The sequence below is a fragment of the Eschrichtius robustus genome, chromosome 5 (genome assembly GCF_028021215.1).
Source record: "Eschrichtius robustus isolate mEscRob2 chromosome 5, mEscRob2.pri, whole genome shotgun sequence".
Lineage (NCBI taxonomy): Eukaryota > Metazoa > Chordata > Mammalia > Artiodactyla > Eschrichtiidae > Eschrichtius > Eschrichtius robustus.
The window spans coordinates 145,218,967-145,233,000 of record NC_090828.1 but is presented as its reverse complement, the minus strand read 5'-3'; the positions used below and the strand labels follow the sequence as shown (position 1 = coordinate 145,233,000).

At 44.5% G+C, this 14,034-nt stretch overlaps 1 protein-coding gene across 2 annotated transcripts in view; it reads left to right on the top strand.

The window, feature by feature from the left end:
- Positions 1-3,556: 3,556 nt before the first annotated feature.
- The window catches only part of PTPN4 (protein tyrosine phosphatase non-receptor type 4), a 182,224-nt gene continuing 171,746 nt past the window's right edge, over positions 3,557-14,034 (top strand). Inside the window, exon 1 of one of the 2 annotated variants that reach the window (XM_068545383.1) lies at positions 3,557-3,733. In XM_068545383.1, coding sequence (XP_068401484.1) covers positions 3,619-3,733 — 115 coding nt within the window. In that variant the 5' untranslated portion in view covers positions 3,557-3,618. Of the gene's footprint in view, positions 3,734-11,679; positions 12,021-14,034 lie in introns of those variants that run through there. The other variant, XM_068545384.1, reaches the window with a different exon arrangement.

Here is a 14,034-nt window from a genome sequence, read left to right as displayed (position 1 = left end):
CAGAGTTTCTAATAAACATGCTACAAATTATTTTGGGGGGACACAAAAATCTAAGAACTAATTTCTAGAATGTTAGTATAAAGTCAATAACATGTCCTCAACCATAACAAAAAAAACCCACTTCTTTTTTTTTTTTTTTAATTTATTTATGGCTGTGTTGGGTCTTCGTTTCTGTGCGAGGGCTTTCTCTAGTTGCGGCAAGCGGGGGCCACTCTTCATCGCGGTGCGCAGGCCTCTCACTATCGCGGCCTCTCTTGTTGCGGAGCACAGGCTCCAGAGGCGCAGGCTCAGTAGTTGTGGCTCACGGGCCCAGTTGCTCCACAGCATGTGGGATCCTCCCGGACCAGGGCTCGAACCCGTGTCCCCTGCCTTGGCAGGCGGATTCTCAACCACTGCGCCACCAGGGAAGCCCCAAAAACCCACTTCTTAATCATTTAAAAGCTCTTTTTCTCCGCTGAATTGATCCAGTAACTAATTGGTTTGATGTCATTGATACCAAAATAATTCAGACCAAAGTTAAATCTCTCATCCTGTGAATGAAGGATTTTGAAAACTGCCTCAAAGCGACTTTGGTATTTTTTGGTCTTCTCAAAACTGCCATTTTACCTTGCCTTCATTTCGTAGGAGCTTTAAAACAGGGGGACCTGTGGCTGCCCGTTTGCATAAACGTGGATTTTATCTGGAGCCAGACGCTCCACACTCACAGGTGGGTTTTCTCCAAACTTTCAACAATCCGAGGGCGACTTTAAAGACATACCCCAAGAACTGGAGTGTGTGCCTTATGTCAACACACACAGGTCTCCCATACGTGGTCTCAGCTCCATGAGTACTTAGAGACTTCACCCCGTGCAAAGAGAGGGAGAATGAACGTACAGGCTTTAGATCAACCCTTTCTCCACTGGTCGGCAAGGTCTTTGGGGGCGGGGGCTGTGTTGTATTCATCTCTGCAAACCCAGATCCTGGTGTGGCGCCGGCACACAGAAGGCACTGAAGTAAGTCGAGAGCTCAGTCCCGCTGGTGGGGTTAGAGGTCCTAGGACCCCTCCTGCTTCAACCAGGATTGGTTCAGAATAGGGGTTGGGGTGGCAGAGTACCTTCAAGGGACAGATCACAGCATCCTCTCATAAAGGAACTTGGGTGGTAGAGATGAACTTAGAGGGGGGTTGACGGTATTTGAGAAACAGTCAAGTTGTTGGAAAAATGTATAGCCTCCCCGAATGACTAAGTTGGAGGACTGTACTAATTTAAATGTGTATATTCTGATACATGCTTGTAAAAAAAGGAGATACACCTTACAGTTACACAGTTACAGTTATAAAGGGTGATCCCTTTATAATGACACCGGCTCCCTCTTCTCTATAAGCTAAATGAAGATACAATTGCAAATCTCTCCTGTTTGGGTTATTTTTCTCCTACTCTTTTCCCATAACGACCAGATCTGTGATCCTGGAAAATCCTTCCTTCCCTTCCTCATCCCCTAGGCATACAAAACATCCATATATGGAAAGATTCTGATACGTATGATCATTCCAAGTGTTGTATGCCCAAAACAGAAACAAGGCACATGGGACTTCCCTGGTGGTCCAGTGGTTAAGACTTTGCCTTCCAATGCAGGGGCTGGTCAGGGAGCTAAGATCCCACATGCTTTGCGGCCAAAAAAACAAAACACAAAACAGAACCAATATTGTAACAAATTCAATAAAGACTTTAAAAATGGTCCACTTCAAAAAAAAAAAAAAAAGAAAAAGAAAGAAACAAGGCACAGCCTTGGAAAAATTCTCAATTTACTACTGTGATTAAATCGAGGTGTCTTAAAGCACTAAAAAAAAAAAAAAAAGGCTTAGGACAAAGACCCAATTGTAGAAGCAAGTGGTCACTTAATCTAGTGTATTGAGCCTGCCTGCTGGACAGAGGTACAGCTAGAAGTGACAGCTGTCAGTGACAGAAATACGGCTGTCAGTCTGCCAGTGTTTATTTATTCACCACTGTCCAAGAGAGAGACGCCTGCGGGGAGTGTAGGTGAGCGCCGCCTCACTGCACTGGATGCTCTGTCACGGGGCAGGGAGGGCATCACCCTCTGTTTCCTAAAGAATCATCTCATGCCTGAGGACCTTCATCCTGGAAGGAGGGTATCCTTATAGCCAACACCAGTGTCTGGTCCCCAGAAAGGAACATTTGCTTTAAAAAGAGAGTGGAGTGACCTTTGCTTTATAACCAGTTTCCAAAAAACTTTTAGCACATGGACAGTGCCAAGTGCCTGGTCACGTGGGTGCTCTGATCAGAGCAAAGTTTGGCTCCGAGGAGCTGAGGACTGGCCCTCGGCCCTGGTGGCCTCACGGGGCTCTGCTTAAGGGGTCCGCAGGCCTCCTGCTCAGGTGCACAAGAGCAACTCGCGTCCTGTTACTACTGCTGCCGGTGGGTTTTGCATCCTGTCTTCCCCTCGCCCCCACCTCCTTCTAGAGCGGCGGTCCCCAACCTTTCCGGCACCAGGGACCGGTTTCGTGGAAGACAGTTTTTCCACGGTGAGGCGGGCACGGGTGGTTCAGGCGGTGATGCGAGCCATGGGGAGCGATGGCGAGCGGCAAGTGAAGCTTCGCCCGCCCGCCCGCCCGCCACTCACCGCCTGCTGTGCCGCCCGGCTGCTAACAGGCTGCCCACCGGTACCGGTCCGAGGCCTGGGGGGCTGGGGAACGCTGATCTAGAGCATAACCAAGTGCCGCCCTGCAGGTGGTTTGTCACCAGCTCACAACAAGTACATACATTCAGATTAAGCTGTCAGAACCTTTTAGAGAAATTTAACCAAGAAATTAATTTCTGTTGAATCTAATGAACAACTGGGGCTTGGATTTTATTATATGTCTTTGCCTTCTCATATAATTTTCTAGGAATTTCCTTTTATTTGTATTTTACAGAAATGTGTGTCCCGAAGACTGGCCCTTCACCGCAGGCAGTTTGAGAAGCACTGATCTTGGAGGCAGGCAGTCCCGTTTTACACTGATGCTGCATTACATCTGGTGCCTGTCCAAATGGGAGCTGTGGGTCTCAGCCCTGCTGCCCAGTAGGATCCCCTTGGGAGCTGAAAGAAAATCTATATCCGTATCTATAAGAGAAGCCTGGGATCCACCCCGATCAACTAAGTAACCATGGAGGTGGGGTATGGGTGGGCAAAGTCTTCTATTTATTAAAAACGCCCTTGGTGTTTCTAATGTGCAGCCGGGAATGAGAATCCTGAATGTGGGCGATAGCCGATCTACGAGCACGGGTTGAATGAATGATTAAACATGTCAGCCAGCCACCAGCAGGTGTTTATTACACACCTGAACCACACCTGAAAGTGCTGTCCCAGGTGCTGAGTAACAGGCTACAAAGGCATGAGGTTTAATCAAGATGTTCTAATGTGATGAGAAAGCCCCTTCGGACAAAGCCAACACATAAAAAAAAGAGCACAGACCACTAAACCCACAGGATTCATTTACAAATAAAGGAACACTTATACACTGTGCAGGAATGGAGCCCTTTTTTTCTCTTCCCCTTAAAGCGAACAGCTTATCCCTTAATACTCCACCTAATGGGGGATTCCTGAGGCTGGTGCCGCCCATTTGGTCCAAGAAGCCACTAGATGTCACTCAAGGTCCCCCAGGCTTCACTCTGCCCAGCCTTCAATTCTGCATCTGATCAAGTTCCTCTCCAGACCTGTCCCCGCAGCCCTCAGCTCCCAGAGGAGTCATGCAAAGGTAAGGACAAAACGTGCTTGTCCTCTGGCCTCCTCCTACTGCTTTCCCTGGCACCCCAGGCCCACCTCATTCATCCATTTACTCGGGAAGAATAACCGAGGGCTGATTATATATCAGACATTAGGTCAGGCTGTGATGAAATAATGGTGAGTGACACAGCCATGGTGCCGCCCTCATGAGGATTAATCTATGAAAGCACTTCTCATACAGATTTGTATTGTTTGTGTGCTTATTCATTCTCCCTCAACTAGAGGCTCTCAAACTTTTCTGGCCACCACATCCAAAGTAAGAAAGACATTTCACGTTTCTTGTCGAAGTTCACATACATACAAATGCACAACCATATACCTAAAGTTCCACGGTCCCACGTTTACTTTCGCTTTGTGTGGTGCATTCTGATGTTTTCTGGTCTATACTAGTTCATTTCTCTTTTCAAAATACTAGTTGTGATCCGCCAAACTGATTTCACAACCCTCTGATGAGTCACAACCTAAGAATGAAAAATTCTTGCCTTGAGGGCAAGGGCCACCTGTTACCTGCATTCCCAGTGCCTCGCAAATAGTATGTGAGCAACGCATGTGTTTTTAAATAAACGAAAATTATGAGAACTAATTTGCATTAATATTTAAAATAAAAAGATTTAGATACAGGTTAACCGGCTTATAATATGGATGATCAGTGTCCTATGAATGCACTTATATAGATTATATTCACCTACATTTACAAATAATTTTTTTCAGATAATATGTAATCCCACACTAGGCACACCATATGTGCTGTTGATGTAATTTAATATTTTAGTCACAATCTGGGACTCATATATTTTATTATTTTTTTCTTTTTTAAAAATCTATTTTATTGAAGTATAGTTGATTTACAATGTGTTAATTTCTGCTGTACAGCAAAGTGGTTCAGCTATATATATATATATATATATATATTCTTTTACATTTTCTTTTCCGTATGGTTTATTACAGGATATTGAATATAGTTCCCTGTGCTCTACAGTAGGACCTTGTTGTGTATCCATCCTGCATATAATAGCTGGCATCTGCTAATCCCGAACTCCCAATCCATCCCTCCCCCACACCCCCTCCCCTTTCCCAAGCACAAGTTTGTTCTCTACGTCTGTGAGTCTGTTTCTGTTTCATGGATAAGTTCATTTGTGTCATATTTTAGATTCCACATATAAGTGATATCATATGACATTTGTCTTTCTCTTTCTGACTTACTTCACGTAGCATGATCATCTCTAGGTCCATCCATGTTGCTGCAAATGGCATTATTTCATTCTCTTTTATGGCTGAGTAGTATTCCATTGTACATATATACCATATCTTCTTTGTCCATTCATCTGTCGATAGACACTTTGGTTGCTTCCACGTCTTGGGTATTATAAATAGTGCTGCTATGAACATAGGGGTGCATGTATATTTTTAAATTATAGTTTTGTCTGGATATATGCCCAGGAGTGGGATTGCTGGGTCATATGGTAGTTTTATTTTTAATTTTTTAAGGAACCTCCATACTGTTCTCCATAGTGGCTGCACCAATTTACATTCCCACCAACAGCGTAGGAGGGTTCCCTTTTCTTCACACCCTCTCTAGCATATATTATTTGTAGACTTTTTCATGATGGCTATTCTGACTGGTGTGAGGGGATATCTCATTGTAGTTTTGACTTGCATTTCTCTAATAATTAACGATGTTGAGCATCTTTTCATGTGCCCCTTGGCCATCTCTATGTCTTCTTTGGAGACATATCTATTTAGGTCTTCTGTGGGGCTCATATATTTTAAATACATATGACTAAAAATATGTTCATCTTGGAAAAAGAAGTCATGAGAAGAAATTCACTCTTTCAGATATTACAACTTATTTGAGACTCTAATAGCTAAAAAGTTTGGTGTTAGAGACTGTGACTCACAGAGTAATGGTTTCCAAAGATGCTCACACCTCATGCACAGGGTGATTGTGTGAATACGTAGCTGGCATGGCAAAAGAGACTTTGCTGATGTGATTGTAAATTAAGATTTACAATCTCAAGATTGTAAATCTTCAGATGGAGAGATTGTCCTGTGTTATGTGAGTGGACCCAGTGTAATCACAGGGCCCCTATAAGAGGGACGCAAGAGGGCTTTGGAAGACAGAGAAGGTAACGAGACAGAGAGATGTGAACCTGCTAGGCTGCTGTGTCTGAGGACAGAGGAAGGGGCCACAAAGCCTCTAGCAGCCGGAGAGACGAGGAAAGAGACTCTCCCTGGGCCCTTCGGAGGTGCACAGCCTGTCAACCCAGTTTGGATATTTCTTATGTCCAGAACCGTAATATAATACGTTTGTGTTGTTTTAAGCCACTAAAGTTGCGGTGATTTGTTACAGCAGCAAGAGGAAACTAATACAGACTAGATAGCTCTGTGGAGTAAACTAAAAAATTTCCAATTCAAAATTTAGAATTTAGTATTTGAAAAAAGAAATTTACCAAACAGTTGTTTGTGTGTGTGTGTGTGTGTGTGTGTGTGTGTGTGTAATGGATTATTCAATAAGGTGATGCTGAGACAACTGGAAAACCATTAAAAAAAATTACGCAGGATCCCTATTTCCTTACATCAGCATTATTTCCAGATGGGTCATAGATTTAAGTATTTAAAACAAAAAACTAAAAGTACTAGAAGAAAATATGGGTTTTTTTTCTTTTGTCAGTGTTGTTTATTTGGGTTTGAGGAAAATGCAAAACCTAGAAATGATAAAGAAGAGATGAATAATAGTAACTCACACATAGTTGGTGGGTGCAATTGGTAATGAAGTTGGCAACATTTATCAAAATTAAACATGCCCGTACACTTCAAGTCAGCTACTGTATTTCAAGAAACTTGTCTTAAAGAAATGCTTTTCTTATGTGCAAATCTTTGTCGTGAAAATGTTCTTTACAGAGTTGTATATCATAGCAAAGAACCAGAAATGGCCTAAATGCCCATTTATTAGAGAAGATTAAATACAGTGTGATACAGCCCTTAGAGAGAATGACATATATCCATATATGTCATTAATGACATTTGTAAGTAAAATATAGTATGTATGGGAAAAAGACATTGATTGTAGTTAGGGAAAAAAGATACTAAGCGTACAGATGCAGAGAAAGTTCTGGAAGTATACATAAGAAGCTGTTAATAGTGCTTACCTTTGGAGAGTGGAACTGGGAATAGGAGGAAGTCTTTGATTTTAAAAATTTACATTTTTCTGTATAGTTCTTGATACCAGGGATTGCTAGTTTGGGTCTTCTCCTGCTATAGACAGGAAGGAAGGGAGGAAAGAAGAAAGAAAGAGAGAGGGAGGGAGGGAGAGAGAGGGGGGAGGAAGGAAGGAAAAGGGAAAGACTGAGAAAGAAAGAAAGCAGGAAAGAAAAGAAAGAAAGAAAGAAAGAGAAGAAGAAAGGAAGAGAGAAAAAGAATTGCTGGCAAGAGAAGAGGGAGAGGGTCCTATCGACAGAGTGTCTAATCTGGGCCACCTGCCTCAGAGATACATGTAATTTTTAAAAATAAATACCTATTTTCAAAAGTACATTTAAGGGAGCTCTGTGATTAAAGGAAGCCCAAGCCATAGAATTCTGAACTTCTTGGGGAAATGCGTGACACTTCTTCAAAGGTTTAAGTCTAAATTTGTTTGTCTTGTTTTGCTTTGCTTCAAGTTATGCCTGAAGACTCCAGATAGGAGAAAAGATGAAATACCCCTTCATTGTCCAGCTAAGGCAGACAGATATCCAGTTAAGGTCACATGTCGCAAAGCAGGTGTCTGAAAGCCAGTGTACCTTGTATGTCCCACCTCACCAGCTTAGGCAACAAAACTGAGTCACTTTAAGTCTTTTTTTTTTTTTTTAATTTATTTATTTGGTTGCACCGGGTCTTAGTTGCAGCAGGCGGGCTCCTTAGTTGTGGCACACAGGCTCCTTAGTTGTGGCATGCAAACTCTTAGTTGCAGCATGCATATGGGATCTAGTTCCCTGACCAGGGATTGAACCCGGGCCCCCTGCGGTGGGAGTGTGGAGTCCCAGCCACTGCACCACCAGGAAAGTCCCTTAGGTCATGTGTTTTTAATGTTAAAATCATACCACTCTGAGTTCTACCAAGCAAGCTTAGTCCAGCTTTCCTGTGGGGTTCTCTTCCTTGGAGATCCCCAGTGACCCAAGGGCTTATCATTCTTCCAAAGGGGTCCTCCCAAGTTGCTGATGTGGAGGCGGGGGTGGGGAGAGCACAGTGGCTGGTCAGTTGGCCACAAGACCTGGTCGAAGCTCCCTCTCTGCTGCCTTGTGGCTGCCAGAGGTCACCGCCACAGCCCAGACAGCCTGGCTTGGCTGCACAAGCTAGAACGAATGCCTTTTCCCTTCTGGCTATAGCTACCAGGGGTTGGGCGTCAATCACACAGTGCATGGCCAGTCCTCTCTGCCAACACCCTCCAAGTGTGGACACAACCCTTGCTCTTAACTCTCCCAAAGCACAGCCAAGGGCGGGCACAGACAAAGGGAAAAAAATCAGTCAACAGCAGTGTCTGTCAATATCTAGTAATGTTTGAGGCCACTTTGAGCTGAAAAAAAAATCTTGCTAACTCTCAATTTAAATTCTTTAGATTATGTTTCTTCATTTTGTGTAAATACAAGATTAGGTATAAAGTCCTTATTCTCATAGCCCTTCTACATCTATAAAACAACAACAATTTTGCACATTAAATTAACAAAATTAAAATTTCAAATAATGTTAGGTATGTAATGTAGATGAAATTTTGCTGAAATTAAATTGTTCTTTGTGATGAGACTATGAAACTCACTGCTATGGTATGGTCTTTTAAAAATTTTTTATTTTTATATTGAAGTATAGTTGATTTACACTGTTGTATTAGTTTCAGGCATACAGCAAAATGATTTAGTTATACATATTCATATATCTATTCTTTTTCAGATTCTTTTCCCGTAGAGGTTATTACAGAGTATTGAGTATAGTGCCTTACGCTATAGTGCCTACTTGGGCCTTACAGTAGGTCCTTGTTGTTTATCTATTTTATATATAGTAGCGTGTATATGTTAATCCCACCTCCTAATTTATCCCTCCACCCCACTGGTACGGGCTTTTTTAGGCGAGCTTATAATTGACTTAATTATCGAATATTCTGTATTTGAATTTCTGTGAAACTTTTGCACAGCTACCTTCGTGTAGCTGGAAGGCTGTCACCTCTACAAGGAGTATTCTATTTTTTTTCTCATTAGCCCAAGAAGGTTAAAATTATAGTTCTTGGTGCCAAATACAAAATCAAGTGGCAGTGTTTGGTGACAAGGTGGTCATCAAAATGATCCAGAATAGGCATCTATTAATTTTTTAAAGGTTATAATTTAAATAAAAGCAAAAATTTACGCATTTTCAGAGAGAATTTGCAGAACGTATGATTCCATTTATATGAAATGTCCAAAGTAGGCGAGTCCCTAGAGACAGAAAGTAGATTAGTGGTTACCAGTGGCTGGGGGAGGAGGGACTGGGGAGTGACTGCTAATGCGTATGGGGTTTCATTTTGGGGTGATGAAAGTGTTCTGCCATTAGGTAGTAGTGATGGCTGCACAACTTTGCAAATATACTAAAAAGCACTATAGTATGTCAGCTATATCTCACTTTTAAAAAAGTGACTTCACAGTTTTCCTAAAGAATAGTAGACAGATGGGAGGCTTCCATCCATTTACCTAAAGGATTCATCCTGTGCCGTTTCCCAAAGCAAAGGGTATCCCCCTCCTGTCCCTCCAAGGTTGAGACTCCAGCTATATTTATATTATAAGTGAGATTTCTATTTGTATGAAAGGTCACTGTGGTTTACGGATGAGGGTAGGAAGAAGGGGCTGAGGGAGAAGGTCTGGAGATAGGAAGGTTAGTTGGGGGACTAGTTACAAGGCTCTACAGGGCATCAACAAAGACAGATTCAGACCAGATGTGAATCGCTCAGAGACACAGCAGTTTACCAGGTTTGAAGCTGAGTAAGAGCCTGCTCTGTCTCAAGTACCTTCTCGAAATCCCACCAATTAAAGATTTAAGCATTTCATTCTTTCAACAAACTTTTTGGACACCAGGCAATGTCACTATCATCAGGCATAAGAGGGACACAAAGGCGGCCAAGACATGGTCCTCACCTCCAGTAGCTCCCCATGGATAGTGGCGACAAGACCCACACGGGAATGAGGATCCTATATTTATTTTATTTTATTCATTGTTTCTGGCTGTGTTGGGTCTTCGTTGCTGCCCATGGGCTTTCTCTAGTTGCGGCGAGCGGGGGCTACTATTCTTTGTGGTGCGTGGGCTTCTCATTGCGGTGGCTTCTCTTGTTGCGGAGCTCGGGCTCTAGGCTCACAGGCTTCAGTAGTTGTGGCTCGCAGGCTCAGTAGTTGTGGCTCACAGGCTCTAGAGCGCAGGCTCAGTAGTTGTGGCACACGGGCTTTGTTGCTCCGCGGCATGTGGGATCTTCCTGGACCAGGGCTCGAACCCGTGTCCCCTGCATTGACAGGCGGATTCTTAACCACTGCGCCACCAGGGAAGCCCATGATCCTATAATAAAATGTACACTGTGATAAAAAAAAAGGGAGGTATAAACCTAGAAGTATCATGTCAGAGGAGGAAGAAATTCTTACTTCCGGTGGCAGTCCTCTGTTGTTGGCGTATGACTTGACTGTTGACAGGTGGCGATGAAGGGAAGAGCATTTCGGTAGAGGGAATAGCATGAACAAAGGCACAGAAAATGGAGAAGTAGAGGCAGGAAAACCTGTCTGGGAAGGACGGATGAGCACGGGCCGGAACTAAGCCCTGGGAAGGAAAGTCATTCGAAGAGGTAAAGTAGAGCAATACGGACTGACAGGCTGTCTTCTTAAAATGGAAAAACTGAGCCGGGGTCCGAGGGAGAAGAGGCTCAATAGAAAATGCCGTCTTTCACACATTTGTACAAATTTGCAAGGTTTCATCTTGCAAAAACCACCCCTGATTAGTGAACAGGCCTTCTGTCGGCTTGGAGGGAAAGTGATTTTTGAAAGGACGTTTTAAGAAGGCCGGCCCTGGTGGGGTGCTGAAGCTAAGAGCGAGGAAGAGCAAGAAGGTGGCAGACGACAGGAAAGGACTCTGACAAGAATGAATGCAGAAAGGAAATGTGACCGCCCCCAAATTCCCCCTGGCATCATTTCAGCTACCACCCAGCCCGCAGGCATCTGTCTCACCGCCAATACATTCGTACCATCAATAAGATTTTAGAATGCACCTGCTAAAAACCCCGGCTGGTAACACCCAGTTCATACGCGTGGTTAGAATGAATGAATTCCATCTTTAAAAGCACACCGTTCCTGGCACACAGAGGCAACCAAACGTTTGTTTTAGAGATGAACGCTGTTTGTTCTTTGTTTCAGGGTCTATATTAAGGAGAGGAAATGATTCAAAACTGCATCCTAAACCTGTATCCTCTTTCAGCATTGAAGTGCGGACCACCCGGGGCCAAGAGGTCTGGTTTTCCTCTTTAAACTTGGGTTTTTGCCCCTCGGCGGGGTCCCTCAGGTCAGTCGGTCCAGCGGGGGGGGGCGGGGGGTGTTCGCAGTTTCAGTGACCAACCGCCGCGGGGCCACGGGGTGGAGCCACGGCGCTCCGCCCCCTCCTCCAGCCCCTCCCACCCACCCAGGTCCCGCCTCCCTCGCACCTGCGCGTCCCCCGCGCTCCGGCTTGTGCAGCCGCTTCCAGCCCGCTTGGCCTCGCCTCTCGCGAGATCGCCTCCCGTGGCCGCCGCCGCTGCTCCCGGCCGCTGACTGGCGGCATCTGCGCAGCCGCCATGTTCGGTTGCTATGCTGTGGCCTGGGAGACGGGGTGTGCTTGAGGGAGGAGGAGACGGAGGAGGAGGAGGAGGAGGGGGAGGAGGAGGAGGAGGGAGGGGCCGAGCGCCCGTTGCACGCTCGCACACAAACGCTGCCCGGGATTGCCGCCCTCCCGCTCGCGCCGCGCTGTTCCGCTCCTCCTCCTCGCGGCCCCACATTGTTCTCTCAGGACGCCGGGGTCCCCGGGCCGCTTCCCCCGCGGCCCCGCGGCGGGGTTGGATTAGCTCGTCCCCGCAGGGAGGTGCGGGAGCGCGCGGCAGCCCCGCAGTATGAGGTGGTGCAGGCGGCTCGGGGCCGTGGCGCGGCCGCTGCGGCGCCGGCTGCTGGGCGGGCGCTGAGGGAGCCCCGGGGGCGGCGCGGCCGGGCCTCCAGGCTTTTCTTCTGCAGCCGGGAGGACGCGGCTGGGGCACGAAGGTAAGAGGCTCTGGGTCCCCGCCGGCGGCCGGCCCTGCGTGGCGCGCGAGGCTGGTACCTGCGGCCGGATCTCAGGGGAAGATGATGCTTTTTGCCCCCTCCCTTTTTTCGCGGGGCCTCTGCTCTCCGACCTCCTGCAGGTTTTGGTTGCAGTCTCTGTTGTGGGGTAGCCGGGGGAGAGGGGATGGAATGTTCCACGGCCCCTAAACTCGAGGTGAGGTTTTAGAGTCTTCTGAGTTTTCCTTTGCTGGTAGGATTCTTTTTTTTTTTTTTTTTAATTGGCTCGTTTGAGCGCTTCCTGCATGGACATACCGTCCCTACCCTTGAAGTTTTAAGCCTTTTGTGATTCTGCTGGTGCATACTTGTATTTAGGCATCTGCGGTTGAGCCAGAAGGAAAAGTTGAGGACGTGCGGATGCGTGTCCCCGGGTTGCCTTAAGATGAAGCGGTTTACAGTGGCACGCGTGCGTGTACGACGGTTCTGGGGAACTTAGAAAGGGAGACTTTATGCCTGCGAGGCGTTAGACAGCGAACCGCGGTGGACCAGGGCGATGTGTAGGATTTTCAAGCGCCTTTTCTAGGACAACCGGTACGTCTGCAATGTGCCAACTGCTTTTAGAGTCAGAGATTGGAGTAATATTAGGTTGATGTGACCGGATCTCGGGCCCAGTTGAAACAGGACAGTTTAAGCCGTGTTTATGGAGAAGAAGAAAACCAAAAAGCCAAAGTATCCGACTTGTATAGGATGGTTTGCGGAAAAAGAAGACTGTGGAACAGGAAAGCCAGGGCATTTTTTATCCGGATTTATATACTTCTCATTTTTTTAAGGGGGAAGGAGATGACCTTAAAATAAATGATTATTCAAAGCCCAAAAGGTGCTTAATGGAATAGAGCTAAATATTCTATGAGTTAAATCTTGAATTTGAGGAATTCAATCTACAGATTTTTTTTTAAAAGGCTTTTTGTAAGCAAAAGTTTGTTTTCTGTGCAGAGCTTCATTACTAACTCATAACAAAAGAGTGCAATCATTTTGTGGATCCCACCATTTTTTGTCAGAATAAATTTATGCTCCAGTTACCACAAAAGCCATTTTTATGTCTCTCTTTTTTTATGGCACACATATCTCTGTCACCGTTTTTCATTGAAACATGTGCATGGTCCCACAATATCATGATCTTGAGTGGTTTATAAGAAGAGAAACATGGTCTTTTTTTTGTATATGGGAATATTTGTGATTTAGCTAATCTGTTTCAAACATTTGGCAAGAGATTTTGAAAACACAAGGAACCATCACTCTTTTGTAGTTTTATTAATATTAATTGAGTAGGTTAAAGTTTAAGTTAGAAAAATCACAGGTTCCTCCAAAGTAGCAATGGATGAGGTTGTGGCTTTCTTATTGCCTCTAACCTGCTTAGATTCTAGGCTGTGGGTACTGAATTGTTTAAACCTGGTGGTTTTTCTTCTTATCTTCTAATTGAATATCTTTAAAAATGTCCCTAGTAACTTTGTTACTTTAAATTTGTGACACCCAATTTCTAATTTAGGCTAGGCATAAAACCAGCATTGATTGAACACACTTGCTAAAAATACTTTCTGGGTCAGATGTACTTAGGATGCAGCCTCAGGAGAATTCATTTGAACTATTCTACTGTGACCAATGTACATTTCATTATTATAGAAGTACTTTAAAAAAATTATAGACTCTCACAATTAGATTTCATCAGTTCAGGCATAGAAGCCTAACTTTAATGTATAAAGTACTTCATGTGGGATAGTAATAAAAACTTTTTAAATGCTTTTTTTTTTAACTTATGTGACCCTCGTAGACTTCTTAAACTCTGATTTTTATACTTGAAGTATTTTAGTTTTGTCTGCTAAACATAATCAATTTGTATTTTAGTGTGACAGTACAGTGTGCAGTGTTATCTATTTAGTATTTGTTTATGACTTATTTTGAGCTCTTTAAGGAGAGCGGTCTGTGGTCATGTTTTTGAGTAAATTATCTTTGAGGAACA